This window comes from Sinocyclocheilus grahami, unplaced genomic scaffold (assembly GCF_001515645.1).
Source record: "Sinocyclocheilus grahami isolate Dianchi unplaced genomic scaffold, SAMN03320097.WGS_v1.1 scaffold1093.1, whole genome shotgun sequence".
Classification (NCBI taxonomy): Eukaryota; Metazoa; Chordata; class Actinopteri; order Cypriniformes; family Cyprinidae; genus Sinocyclocheilus; species Sinocyclocheilus grahami.
This window is the reverse complement of record NW_015506272.1, coordinates 66,636-81,643: the sequence shown is the minus strand read 5'-3', so window position 1 is coordinate 81,643 and position 15,008 is coordinate 66,636. Positions and strand designations below refer to the sequence as shown.

The window sequence follows — 15,008 nt, the reverse complement described above, 5'->3', positions numbered from 1 at the left end:
TTATAATCAATTTTAATAAAACACAAGACTACATTATATAACTCTAACAGTAGGCTATTTAATATCTGTTGTTCTCCGGTTGTCAGTCAGAATGACAGTTCTTGCGTGAACATAGGCCTGTATATACCCAAACCAATTTATTATTCCTTCCTTTTTGTCTTAGTGTTTAAAATATTTATTTTGAAACAAATAAATTTATTAATTTCTTAATTAAACAAACAGACTTACTGGGTGAGCAGGGTAGGCTATGACAGCTGTCATATCATACTTTGCCATGCCAGCTGATGCAAAGAATAGAATTTATATCTACACAGAAGAAAGCCCTGTCTAGACTCTGCCCCGGTATGAGTTGTGTCGAGCTGTTCATTAGCCTGTTTGTTTGATGAAAAAAAATGAAATGTAGTTGCAATAAATGTGTTAAGAATCAATACAACTGCAGCAGCAGAGGACTATTATTCTGCTGCGTGATACTGCAGAAGAACTGATGATGGCATTGCTGACCAATCAGCAGAAAGGGGTGTTTAATTCCCACCCATGTGTAGAAATCGAATATTCAAGCTGTTTATTCATTTTTCTACCCCTGAACGAAAAATGAAAATTTTCTAATTTTTCTACTTTCAATATTAAATCAAAAAACGAATGATCGAATGATACACGGATTCAGAACAGTAACTAAATTTGATGTTTATTATGAAAAAAATCCTTAAAATCAAACATTCTAATTGTTTCTTCTTCTTCTTAAACATTGTTCACAAATATAAAAATAAAATATAAATTTTGTTTTGTTTTGTTTTCCTAGCTGGCAAAAATCATAATTTTGATCATTTAACCATGTAATAACATAATTTTACCAACAAGCTGCATAATTTGAGTGTCATTCATGTAGCATAAATGGTGCAGGATGAGTTATGTACTGGTTAAGGGTAATTGTTCCACTAACAATCGATTATATTTGCTGGTTTTCAACTAATTTTGCTTCAGAACCCAGATTATACATTGGACATCAAGTGCCAATCCAGAACAGTAATTCAGTTTGATATTTATGGGACATATTTTGTATGAAATACATAATTAATAAAATAATATAGAAAAATAAATATAACATTTTATATTAATATATTTATTACTAATAGACCCAATAATTAGCAAAATAATAACATGACAAAGCATGATATCGGATAATAACATGGACATAGGGAACTGTTTTGTAAAAGCATAAGCAACAACAGAAGTGCAATGTACCCTCCATACTGTTTGAACTAACTAATGTATTAATTTTAGCCATATTTCTATTTTACCATTTTACTTAATTAGCTATATGATGTCGTATTTTCACCGAAATACCAAAAAGGTCATTTAATAGCATGACTTATGTCATCAGTAACCAAAGATTTATTTGAACCATTTGACTCTTATTTACTTTGCTATGCACAATTAAATGTTAAAGGGGTCATATGATGCGATTTCAAGTTTTCCTTTCTCTTTGGAGTGTTACAAGCTGTTCGTGAATAGATAAGATCCCTAAAGTTGCAAAGACTAAAGTCTCAAACACAAAGAGATATTCTTTATAAAAGTTGACTCGTCCACGCCCTCCTAAAATACCTCGTTTAAACACGCCCCCACATGTCTACGTCACTGTGTGGGAAGATTTGCATAACACCACCCAAATGTATACGCAAAGAAAGAAGGCATAACTTTGATTCTCGCTGTAGTATTGTTGCTGCCACCATGCTGTGGAGACGCTGTGTGTTTCGTTTTGAAAGGCCTTTGTTTGGTCTTCCAAAAGAGGACACAACTAGAAATCAGTGGTTAAGTTGTATTTACAACATTGTTCCAGAACACTTCAACCCAAATATTCAGATGTGAGCAACACATTTTAAGGAGGATGAGGACTGTTTCCTGGGAGAGTAGCCTACAATGCCGGTGTTCTGACAAATAATACTGACTCACAGCTTGTAAGTATGCTTTCATATTTAAAGGATTTGCCACTGATGATTCAAACGCGAGTTTTGAGCAGTGTAGAGTAGCGCTTGTTGTTTGTCATTTCTCCGATCACAAATGCAGACATGGTTTTATGTTTACGCGGCGCGATGCAATGCGTAAAAACACAGTAAAAGTCATTATAATCAGTAATTATGTCCTCACTGGATGCAACAAATGCCTCGTTTATAATGGGTTTTAATGTTTTTGTCTCGTTGCTCCGGCCAGACAGGGCATCACAATATGGTAAGGGGCATAACCTTTTCATTTCAGAAAGGCGGGGCATAGAGGAGAAACAATAATGTACAGTATGTGGAAAATAATGTGTTTTTTTAGCCTTAAACCGCATAAACACATTTCATTACACCAAATACACAAAATAATGTTGTTTTTTAGCAACGTCATATGACCCCTTTAAGTTGTATTTTTCCTTGTTTGTTTCATTTATTTTCCCGATGACCCTGTCAGAACAGAATTGCACTAGTTGAGAACAACGGCAGCAATTTAGGATTTCATAGCTAGGCTTAATAGTGCTGCACTACCAAGGCTCAGCCCTTTTTAAACAAACAAGGGTGCATGTAAGAATTTTATGTTAATGTGTTTATATGTGTCTGTTTTAGCGTGTTATTTAACGCCCTAGGCCTGATGAAGATTGCTGATGGGTAGACTTAGCTGCCGCTGAGCTGATACTTGTTTTGCGGTAATTAGATTCAGTGAGGAGTGAAGCAAAGCGATTGAGAGATGAAAAGTGTGATCATGTGTGTTAGAGAGTGGAAAAGAGTGAGAGAGGGAGTCTTGTCAGGTGTTCTTGTGAAGAGTCTGCTCTATTTTTAGAGCTGTCCTCAGTGATGGCTGCTGCTGCAGTATACAGCGGCACTGAGACACAAAAGGCCTGCACTTAAAAAGATTTATACCACTATCAACACACACACACACACAAACATGCAAAGCTATCGTATGGCTTTAGAAGACTTGGAATATACTGTACAGGGTTGTATCTGTTATGGCCCTCAGGGTTTTATACTGTCACAAATGTATTGTGGTGAAATATCACTAAACATGCCTTGTTTTGTTCATATTTATAGCATGACATTGTAGAATGAAAATGATTTGTATTTCTGCCCTGCTAAACTGTCCATTAGCATAAATGCCAGTTGACAGTTATAGCTGTTATGACAGTTATGATAGAGCTGATGGTTTAAACCACACGGACATTTCAAATGATAACAGCGGGGCGTCGGGTCCAGATGGACTGCTATCAGCCAGGAGCAGTGTACCTTGCAGCCCTCCTCGTCCTTTGATCTTGCTGTCTTTTCATCCCTCTTTCCTCTCATATTCAGTCCTTCAGCAGTTTGGTTGTAGATTACCATGCATACATGGTAATAGAGCTTGACAATTAAACCAGTGTGCTGTAAAGTCCCATCCAGTGACCTTTTAGGTTTATGTTTTAACTTTTATACCTGGAACTTTCTTTCTCCAAAGCAAATGGCTTCAGCCTTGCTGTGTTATGGCTAAAGTTGTGAATCAAGAACTGATTCATATTCAGATTCATATATGGGTCGAACAAATTCTATTTGTATTGTTCAGTTCTGTAAGTGGGGCTTGAATCTTTCTCCTGCTTTCCTATGGCATTACCCTTGCTTGTTGCGTGCAACAGCAACATACATGCAACACAACCAGTAGACTCTGATTGGTCAACACATTAATTGATTCCTCATTAATCAGTCTCAAGCTCATGAGTTATCAGTTTGAACCAGTCCTCAGTGGTTCAAACCAGACTCACCGAATCAGTTGAAGTGATTATTCACTTAATAACTGAACTGCACATAATTTTTTAACTTTTTCTTTCTTACATGTAGAGTACTTTCTCTACCTGACCAAAAGAATCATTCATGGATTCGAATCTGAACCAGAATCGTTCTTTTTTTTTTTTTTATTGCCATCCCACAATATCTATAGTCACGTATTTTTTTTATGTTGACATTTTTACAGCAAGTAACTCATTACTTTCTCATGTTTACAGAAAGTAACTCATATGTTCCTGTGGCTCAGTGGTAGAGCATTGCATTAGCAGCGCATAGGTTGTGGGTTCGATTCCTAGGGAACACACATACTGGTATAAAATGTATAGCCTGAATGCACTGTAAGTCGCTTTGGATAAAAGCTTCTGCTAAATGCATACATTTAAATTTAATTAAAAATTTTCATTATTTAGATGAGATTCTTCCACTAAGTGTTTTATTTAAAACTGACTGATTACATATGCAGAAAATATGAATAATACATATATGAGCCATAGTTTTTATATGTGTATGTTGTAGTAATCACACATCAGAATGCAGTTGCTCTACTTCTGGAAGAGTGGGAAAAACACACTTCTTTCTTTGGGTGCTGTTACGTTGACCCTCCGCACCTTCACAATTACCAGAACGCCGCATCTCACTTCACCATTGTTATTAGACCACCAACTCTTCCTCCTGCATTATTTCTTTAAGAAATTCACTTCAGCTCTTTTGCTCTAGTAGGAAATCCTCTTCCTGCATCTGTGTATTGACAGGAAGCATCCAGGATTGAAAGTGCACTAGTGAAACATGGATGATATGAGAATCAAGTGGCACTCATGAGCTATGAGCATGAGGCACTTTCTCTTCCTCCACAAGATTGAACACCTGTGTTGTCTGTAGCATTGATCTTTAATTAGTCTCATGCTAAACGTATCCCCCCCAAGGCATATCAGCTCTGCTTAGCCACATGATAAGATAGAAAACACACACTTGCCTTTGGTCAATAAGCTACAAAGCTATAATTGGGATGGAACGACTTCTAAAAATGTTTTAATGCATTTTGGACTTTTACACATTCAAAACATGTCAACTGCTTGAAAAAAAAAAAGATTCTGCCAAATAATAGTTAATTTGATTTACTATGGTTGCCAAACACTAGAGGCTAGCCACTATCTGCATTTTTTTTATGGAATCTCTTCACAGTGTAGATAATCTTTTTTAATAGCTGATATACAGTACATCATAATTTCAATGTATATTGTTGTTTAGCAAAAAAGCAACCATAAACGGCATGCCGGTTAACTAACAGGCTAATGGATTGTATTACTGAATTGAAAAGTTGTTTATTGTAAAAAATGAACATTAATTAATCAAGTTATGTTGATCATTGGTGTCTTTTGCTGTTTGGAACTACTTTGCCCTGCCCAGCGTCACCCTTTAACCCATTGTTAATGCATGGCCTGTCTTGGTTTATTTCTTTAATAACATATAGGTCATTTGAAGTTGCTCTCCTTCTCGTAGTATAAAGGCAGTGGTCCTTATTGTTATGCATGTGGTGTTCTCTGTCTACAGTCTTAACCAGCCCTAACGCTGCATGTTAATTACTGTGCAAGTCATTTAGAAGATTACTCCATGAACTAAGCATCACTATAGACATTTTAATGTAATGAAACGGGTTACTTGAGTTGTAAGTTGGACTGGGTCTTATATCACAGTATGAGTAATTATATATCATGAAAACAATATTTATATCAGAATATAATTATTTGCCCATGACCCTACAGAGGATAAGCGATTTGGAGAATAATTGGATAGATGATGGTAATTATTTTGTTTTTGTAATGGCTCATATGTTTGTGATTTATATTATATTATGGTGTACATTGAATCATTTGCAAATAGTATGTCATCTAATTCGATTTTTTGGGGGCAATTTAATGGACACGGATCAAAAACAGATTCTAATCATGTTGTGCATGATTTTAAATCAAAAGAATAACAAGTTCTTCCTTGTCTTGACTTGTTTGGGACACATTTTGCCTTTTGTTTTTGTCACACATATATAACTTCACCATGTTAATGTGTAAATAATGTAAAGAAGTCCTGCCTACTTTAGCCAAATAAATATACTGTATATTAGGGATGTGCTTCTCCAATGCGATACGCATCTCGATGCATGGTCAACAATACGATACATTAAAGATACATATCTGCAACCTATGCAATGTGATACGATTCACTCGTATTATGATTTATGTTTTTTTTACTGATGCAAATATGTTAGATTGATGCATCGCGATACAAATGCCAACGTATCCGATGTGTCCAATTAAAGATAATCTTTAATGTGTCTAATAATTCTGATAAAAGTGTTTGCTAAATGACTAAATGTAAATGTCCAATGCACACTTTTTTTAAATCAATGCATCGCATCATTAACTTTTATGCCGATGCACCAGTGCAAATTAGTGAATCTTACCATACCTACTGTATGTACCACAGTATGAACAATGAATTTTACCTGGTATAGACCACCCAGCCTTATTTATTAGCATATGTTATACTTATACTATATTAGATGTCACAACAAAAATTAGTGTTTGCATTGCATTGCAATGAGCTTTCTTCATTGTCACACTGTAGCTGTGGTCTATCCTTCTGGAGAATGAGTGCAATCTAGCCCTACTGTACTCAAATTTTGAAAAGGTTTGGCGTGAAAGGAATGATCCGGAAGAGCTTCAGTCGATGTTAATCCTATCTGTCTGTCTGTCTCTCTCTCTCTCCTTGTCTGTGTCTTTCTTTCTCTCTCTCCCACTTCCTCTCATTTCCTCTGCATCCCGACTCCCTTGTGTATAGGCTGGAGAGGGATCTTTGACAGTTGTTCTGTTTTCAGCAGTAGCGGGATAACAGTAGCTTTTCAAAAGGAACTAATATCTCGATTTGTATTCTGAAAAGCCTCTCAGAGCTAAGAAGCATGATATATTTTGCCTACATCATCAGTTCACAAAACCGCTGGGTTTTCCTTTTTTTTTTTGATGGATTGATTCATTGATCAAAACTTACATCAATAAAGTTAATACACCATACACCGTTTCCTATTATTGCATGTCTTGGTGTATTGCGCTTTGATTGGCCTTATGCTAAACAAAGTACTATCGATTAGAAACTATAACAGCTGTCATTTGATGGAACTTGGATGACATAACTAGTAATAGTCAGTTAATCCACCGATAATTGGTCATTTTAAAATAATCAGCAACAGCTCCATTGTGTTATCTCCAAAGTCTATTGACTGCTTTCTTAATGGATAATGTTTTTTTTCTATTATTATTAATAATAATATATTTTTAACCAGTTTTTATAGTTTTTTTTTTCTTATTTCTCAAAAAAAAGTACATTATTGTATCATTGAGATATTATTGTAATTGTTGTTTTTTAGTGTTATTTATTGTCATTTTTATTAATTTTTTGAATCAGTAGATTTTCCATTTTCATTTAATTTGTCATTCTTAGTAGTTTGTCTCTTTTTTGCATTTTTTATGTCTGTATAGTGTTTATAAATTTTTATTTCAGTTTTAGTGTTATTTTAGTACATGAAGTTAAATTAAAATGAGCTAAAATTAAAAGAAAAATATAGATTTTTTTTCCCCTAGGAATTTCAGCATTTCAGCATCTTATTTGCTATCATTAAATTGTATTTTATTCAAGACATTGATCTCTAGATATCTGTATGTGTTAGCCTTTTTTAAAATCTATATTAGTTGATAACTAAACAGCTGGATTATAATGTGCCTTAATCTAAAACCTATTTGCTCACTTCATTCTTCAAACATATTTATTCTGTCTTCATGGACATGGACGCTCTTTGTTGTTTCACATGAAGCCGAGGCTGCTTGACCCACTATCAACCTTTCCATAATGAGCATCTATTGTTCCTGAATTGCACTCTGGGTGATGCTGAGCCGTCCCTTGATGTGACCCTGTTACCACAGTGACGTAATGACGCTCTGTTTTCCTACGATGATTGGTGGTTACTCTAACGACGGGATGTGGCAGCACCTGAGCTTGTTTTTGTCAGGCATTACATCATTGGGGATGATGTCATCAGGGGGTTGTTTTGATCCCTGTGCATAGCTGGAAGCTGTCCAAAATTTCAATCTGTATCTTCACGCCCACATCGCCTCTGTAAGCACAAACGTGCAAGCTGGCTGTTTCTATTTGATACGGTAGCAAAATGTTTATGTATAAGCGTAACACTAAAAGCCTTCATCACTTTATTGCATATAAATGGCATTTAATTATATTAAATTGGTTTAAAGCCTTAGATGCAGCCACTAACAACACACATTTTAATGAAAATATATTTTCTTGAGCATTTATTCCTTTTAATGTTTTTTTTTTTTATCAGACTCAGTATTTTTATTACTATTAGGTTTATTATTTTTTTAACCTTTATTTTTACTATAAAGGTTATTGTTACTATACTTTTACTACTATTTATACATTTGTATTTACGCCATATTGACATATTTACCTTTTACATTAGCATCATATATGGATATTTGCATAAGTCATCTGATTGGCTGTCTGTTGGCCTATTGACCTGCTTGATGCAATGTTCATATTTTTCTTTGTTATTCAAATACTTATTATCATATCGTGTCAGTCCAGGGCACAGCTAGATATCACGTCTCACCTCTCTGTGAAACAATGAGTGCTTTATACCGGATGGACAGATGACTGATTGATTGAATGATAACATTTACTGTACGTCTTTATTTTGATAGACAGAAAGAGAGATGGACCTTTAGGGAAGAGTGTGTGTGTGTGTGAGAGAGAATGTGTAAGGGGTGAGCTCACTTCCATCATCACAAAGCTAAAGGGTCGTGTGTGGGTGGGGCTGTCAGTCGCCCAGAGGGGGTAACCGGAGCGTGTGTGTGTGTGTGTGTTTGGTGGGGGTGGGGAGTGAATTGGCAGCGTTGTCATAGTAACACAGAGGATGTCAGAGAGCCATGTGCTCTGCGCTTCTGTCGTCTGCTCTCATCTTCCATCTCTCCATCTCTCTGTCTCTTTTTCTTCCTCTCCAGCCTTCGCTCACACTCTCCCGCCCAAACCAACCAGGAAATGGCTCTCCTCCACGGTTGCCATGCCAACTGCCTGCAGCCCTGGTGGTGAGCGGAGGGGAGCGTGATAATGACATTACTCTCGCTGGGCTAACTGTGCTCATCCTTCATTTCTCTTGTCTTTCCATCCCTCTCTGCCCCCCCCCCCACACACAACCACCATTCAACTCTCTCTCATCCTCTCTTATTTCCATATCTACACCTCACCCATTGCATGCTCTTTTATTCTAATTTTCTCATTAGTACTCTCTTGTTCTCTTGCAGTGTCTGTGCGAGTGTGTGTGTGTGTGTGTGTATATGGGTAATTCATGTTAAATACTAAGTTGACCATCCTACTTAAAGGGATAGTTCACACTAAAATGAACATTTTGTTATTATTTACTCACCCTTACTCACCCATTCTAAACCTGTATGAGTTTCTTTCTTATGTTGAACATAAAAGAAGATATTTTAAAGAATGCTGGTAATCAAACAGTTGATGGTATTTCGTTTCCTACTATGGAAGTCAATAGGGACCAACCAATTTTTGTTTCTTCAAAATGTCTTCTTTTATGTTCAACATAAGAAAGAAACTCATACAGGTTTGGAATGACATGATTTTTGGGTGAACTAGGCCTTTAAGCAGGACGGTCAACTTAGTATTTAACGTGAATTACCCATATACATACATTTTTAGGTGAACTATTCCTTTAATGTTCCATCTAAAACATTAATATTTTGGGTGTGTATGTGTATATATATATATATATATATATATATATATATATATAAATGCCATTTGGTAGATGCATTTATTAAAGTTATATTACGTAAAGTATATATGTATGAATAAACAAATGCGGTATTTTAACTAATAATTACAGTACAAATATTAATAATATAATTTTTTTAAATAAACATTATAATCAATTATACGGAAAATGACCGTAATGAGATTAAGCTCAAATTAACTGAGAAACTACACAGAATGTACTCATACCTTTATGAATATTAAAAAACCCATGAAATATTTACATTTCCCAGTGAAAATGGAAGTTTTCATCAGACATGTCAAAAGGAGTGTAATTTTTTTTATTTAAATAACCAGTAAGCATTAGCTGCATTCTTATTGCAGAGAGCATGCAATTGGACAAAAAAAATTGGAGTGCAAGATGATGTCATCAATATTTTCGGTTTATACAACTGAGAAAAACACTCTAAATTTTGAATCGGTAAAATCCACAACTTCGTTTTTAATTTCATAGGCTGTTTAAAAAGGCAAAAAGATGATTTAAAAGAAATAAGCATTTACAGAACCTAACTTTTAACCTTCCCTTATGCATACATATAAACATTAACCCTGAAGATGATTAACCATGTTATGCGTCAACTTACCCATATGTGTGTTGTATGTGTGTAGTATAGCAGGCACCAGCGGCGCTCTTTTAACATCAGTGAGGGAGGGAGGAGGTTCCTATTCAAAGCCCCCTCTTTTCCTCCCCCTCCACACACACACACACACACACTCTCTCTCTCTCTCTCTCTTACACACTCACACACACCCCCTGCTTTAGACACAAATGAACCGAGAGTGTTTAACAAAGACAGCCTGGATGAGTGAGGTTGGTTGTCTGGTCACAGCCTCAGCTAATGGTGCATAAAACCATTCACGTGGAGACAAGAGAGACAGAGGATGGAGAGGCAGTGAAAGTGCTGTCAGCCATTTTTGCCTTTATTTCCCTCATTTTTTACAACGCTATCGATCGGCATTGGACGTCACTGGTGGGAGAGTCTTACCTAATTACCTGAAACGGAGGATTCGATTTTTGCACATCCCTTCTTGGATTTCTCATCCTTTTGCACTGTGTTTCTCCTTTCTTCTTTTTTTTTTTTTGTGGACCCAGTGGACAGACAGATGCCGTGTGCACCTGACAAGGAAAAACGTTGATTTTTATTTTCTTGGAGTAGGAACCGTGTTGTTCAAATCCAGAGCATCATCTCCGGTGAACATACTCTCTCCCCCTCCTTCCCCGGGAAAGATTCTCCTCTTCTCCCCTGCAGGAGCGGGGAGAAAAACGGGAGACAGGGGAAGACTCACTGGAGGGGGGAGAGAGGGAAAGATTAGTGGGAATCAGCAGGATGCTTAAATTTCGCCCTGGCTCTGCACCTCCATTATGAAGCCATTAGTTAGTGGTGGCGGCCATGGAGTCTCCAGCCAGGCTGATAAAAGCCCCGTAAGTATCAACCCTACATTGCAAGCTCTCTCACCTCCTCAAAATACTACCAGCATTCGCTCATCAGATTAGCCTGATGATCAGGATGGACGGGAACAGCGTTAGATGCATTGGATGTCTAATATTGCTTTCATTGCAGAGCTAAATGAGATTTTTATGATTTTAAAAGGCATATTTCTGTATCTCAAACAGCATTTCTGTGAATTCATAGCTTGTTTTTGCAATTTAAAGGTTAATTGCATATATGCAGATCTGTTGTAATTGACATTTCATGCAAGTCTGGTGTAATGCTCAGTTTTATCGCTCGATTCTGTGGAATCTTGTATTACGAGAGGCTGTTGAGTGCCACGACCTCATTCATCCTCTGCTAGTGCAATGTGTGTCAGTGTGTGAAGGCGGCCATGTGCACACCGCCCCCCATCACCCCGCATACGCTCAGATGTGTGTGTACTGGATGATGAAATGGCCAAGATCGCGTTTGGCTTGTCACAGCTCTTGGGAATCAGTAAAAATTAGATTTGAATGACTTTATGATGAATGTGTGTGAGCATTTGCGTGTGGGAGGAGTTATGACATAGCTGAACGATGCTGTCAGCTCAATATATGTTGCGTTTCATAAAGCCACTTGTGACCGAATGCATCTTTGAATGCCTCAGTGCTTGTTCACAAACGTGTGTGTGTATGCGAGTGAGTGATCACGTTCTGTGGTGTTTGCACACGGGCGGCATCGGAAAGCGATCAGCGCCGGACTGCTGAGTGGAATGATGAGCACTTTTAGCTGTAAATGAATTGATCTTCTGTCAGCCATAATGTGCTAGTGTTCGTTTGGCCTTGTGCAAGCCCTGAAAACATGTGCTGGTGTTCGAACGTCTTTACAGATCCTGACATAACCGTGTTGCTATGCAACAAATACAACAATTCACTGTGCAAACTGCAGTGATACTGTGAACAAGTGTTTCTCGTCAGAGTATGAAGGCTTGAGCACAACTAGAAAAATTAATTGACCAATCAGATGTCGGAACCGAATTAAGTTTTTATAACATTATTTTCCCTTTAAGGCTTCCTAGTTCACTCGGTGGCCATCTTGGTAACTCCACTGGGCAGCTATTATCTATCTAGATTTTTTTTTACTGTAAGGCAAGTTTTCCACCATATTGAGCATTTTGATTTCTCCCATTTATTTTTCTACATCTCCTCCTCCCTCATACTTTCTTTGATTCATTTCAGTCCAATAATTTATATTATTTCATATATATATATATATATAGATAGATAGATACACTGAACAAAATTATAAAAGCAACACTTTTGTTTTTGCCCCCATTTTTCATGAGCTGAACTCAAAGATCTAAGACTTTTTCTATGTACATAAAAGGCCTATTTCTCTCAAAAATTGGGGGCAAAAACAAAAGTGTTGCGTTTATAATTTTGTTAAGTGTAGATCGATAGATAGATAGATCTTCATATTATGTTTTATATTTATGTTTCGTTTCATAAAGTTGTGTAGATATGTTTGCTGTTTACACTAGTAAAAAATTTGTGTTCCTTATTTCGTATTAATATGCAAAAGTTTGATGTTGGTAAGACTTTTTTAATAAAATAAGTATTTTTTTATATTTTAAAATACAATATATTTTTGTGATGGCAAAACTGAATTTTCAGCAGCCATTACTCCAGTATTTAATGTCACATGATAATACAGAAATCATTCTAACATGTTGATTTGGTGCACAATAAACCTTTATTATAATCAATTTTGCAAACTGCGTAATAATTAGTCGAAACCATGACCTTTTAGGTATTATTTGAAGCATTTGTATTTAATTTGAATAAATGTATGCGTTTGTGTTGCTAGTATTATACTCTACCTGTTGAGCTTCAGGAATTATACAAAATCATATAGTTTGTACTGCAACTGCAGTACAAAAGTTCTTCAAATATAATTTCACCATCTTTCCTCTTTTTGCAAAAATCTTCAGTTTTTAATAATGTTTTTATGCCAAAAAAATAGTGAGAATCCAGTTCTCGCTCCAGTGAGAATGTGTGTGTAGAGAGCTCTTGAAGACCAGTTGGACACATGCTGTTTAGCATCGTTTAGTTGCATCTTTAAGGAGACCAGTACTTGAAGAGATTAATTGCGGACACTATTTCATTAAATATCAGGAAGTAGTCAATTTCCTTAGCTGTATTCCTGCCTTAGCGTAGTAAATATATTGGCATGTATTTGTGAGAATATCGGTCCTGTTTAATCTGACGCCCAGCCGAAGCTCTTTAATCTTTTGATCCTCTCAGCTCAAGAAAGCGAGAGGCCCCAGAGCGATGCTGAGGCTTATGGGATAGGTTTGCTGCTTTGAGTCCTCCAGCGTCAGCTCTTTTTTATAATGTCACACCTTTTGCTTTGACAGACATGAGCTCATCACACGCATATAAGCTACAGGTTCACACATCCACACCTCAAATTCTTAACGGCAGGTGGGGCTTTGTTCGAAACAAGTATGCATGCAATTATGCATAAAAATAAGCTAAAGCAATTTTTGGTAGCACTCTTGTATGGCTATGTAGGTCATTAAGACTGCAGTTTCTTTTTTGGATTTGCTTGTGACCCATAGACATTTTAAAGAGCAAGGATCCAGTTAAATCTGTGACCCTAAAGCATTTATTAACCTTGCATTCGTACAGATAAGTGTGAAAGGTCAGTGTTGCCTTAGGCCCATTCATTTATTTACAAAGTCCCCCAGAGGCATCACAAGAGTGATATTTGGGACCCCTGTGATTGTAGCATGCTGTCTGTGACCTGTGTGCTGTTTGACTAAAAGCCTCTTGGGTTAATTGACTGTGGCCTGCCCTAAATTGTGTGGTAGGAGAGTTAAGTCTTTATTATGTGCAACAGTGACATGAAAAGGGCACTTAAAGGACAGGAGCGGACCCCTGGGTGGGCATGGGAGGCAGGCAGGATATTGCTAATGACACATGTATATCGACTGCTGTCGCTACCAACATTTTGTCTAAATGATGTCTTTGCATACCAAAGATTTACGTAGAGTCAAAACGGGCTGGGATGTTGATGATAAATTATACATTTTTGGTCAGTTTTTTTAATTTGAGTTTTCATTAATTTTGCCCTGTGGAGCTTATGCTACCATTAATCCCTTGCTGGACTATTTTCTTTTTTTCTGATGGAAAAAAAAACTAAAAACTTTTTGTCACCTTGCATGTCAAACCATCCCTTCAAACTAATTAATGCCAAATTTAGTTGGTTTTGAGTTCTTATCACATTCTGAGATCACAGCTAAAAGTACATTCTTTCTATCTATCTATCTATCTATACTGTAGATAGATAGATAGATAGATAGATAGATAGATAGATAGATAGATAGATAGATACTGTAGATAATCTTATATTTCTCTTTTTTCTTATTTTTTTTTATAAGAGTCATGTATATTGCATTGAAACTAAGTACTGATAACCTACAGTTCAGTAAGCGAGTCATAGTTCAGTCAGTGTTGAGTCATATGTTTGTGCTGTGAAGGATCCATCAGAATGATCAAAACCGGCACCTTCTGAGTGTTTTTGAATGATTCATTAGATTAACCAGTTCATAAGTCATTTAATGTGAGGATAACTGAATGGAAAGATGTGTTGTCTAGTAATTTTTTTTGCAGTAGACAGCCTTGTTACATTCAGTTCAGCCTGCAAACTCACATTTACAAATATATGGGTAAAATATAATTTTCTGTATACTGCTTTAACCAGTATATCTCCCACCCCCACCTTAGAGAATAAACTTCATTAGACTTCAATGCTCCATTTCTTGCTCAATGAACCACCTCATAAAATGAACTGTGTATGCTAGCAGGTTGTATCTTTGGAAGGAGATAATATTTGTGTGTTGCCTGTGGCGATGAGA

At 36.5% G+C, this 15,008-nt stretch overlaps 1 protein-coding gene across 11 annotated transcripts in view; it reads left to right on the top strand.

The window, feature by feature from the left end:
* The window catches only part of rapgef2b (Rap guanine nucleotide exchange factor 2b), a 136,142-nt gene that overhangs the window by 81,149 nt on the left and 39,985 nt on the right, over positions 1-15,008 (top strand). Inside the window, exon 1 of one of the 11 annotated variants that reach the window (XM_016252226.1) lies at positions 10,895-11,100. The exons of the other annotated variants lie outside the window; for them this stretch is intronic. Within the exon in view, the coding sequence (XP_016107712.1) occupies positions 11,041-11,100 (60 nt within the window). The 5' untranslated portion in view covers positions 10,895-11,040. Of the gene's footprint in view, positions 1-10,894; positions 11,101-15,008 lie in introns of those variants that run through there. 11 annotated transcript variants of the gene reach the window in all.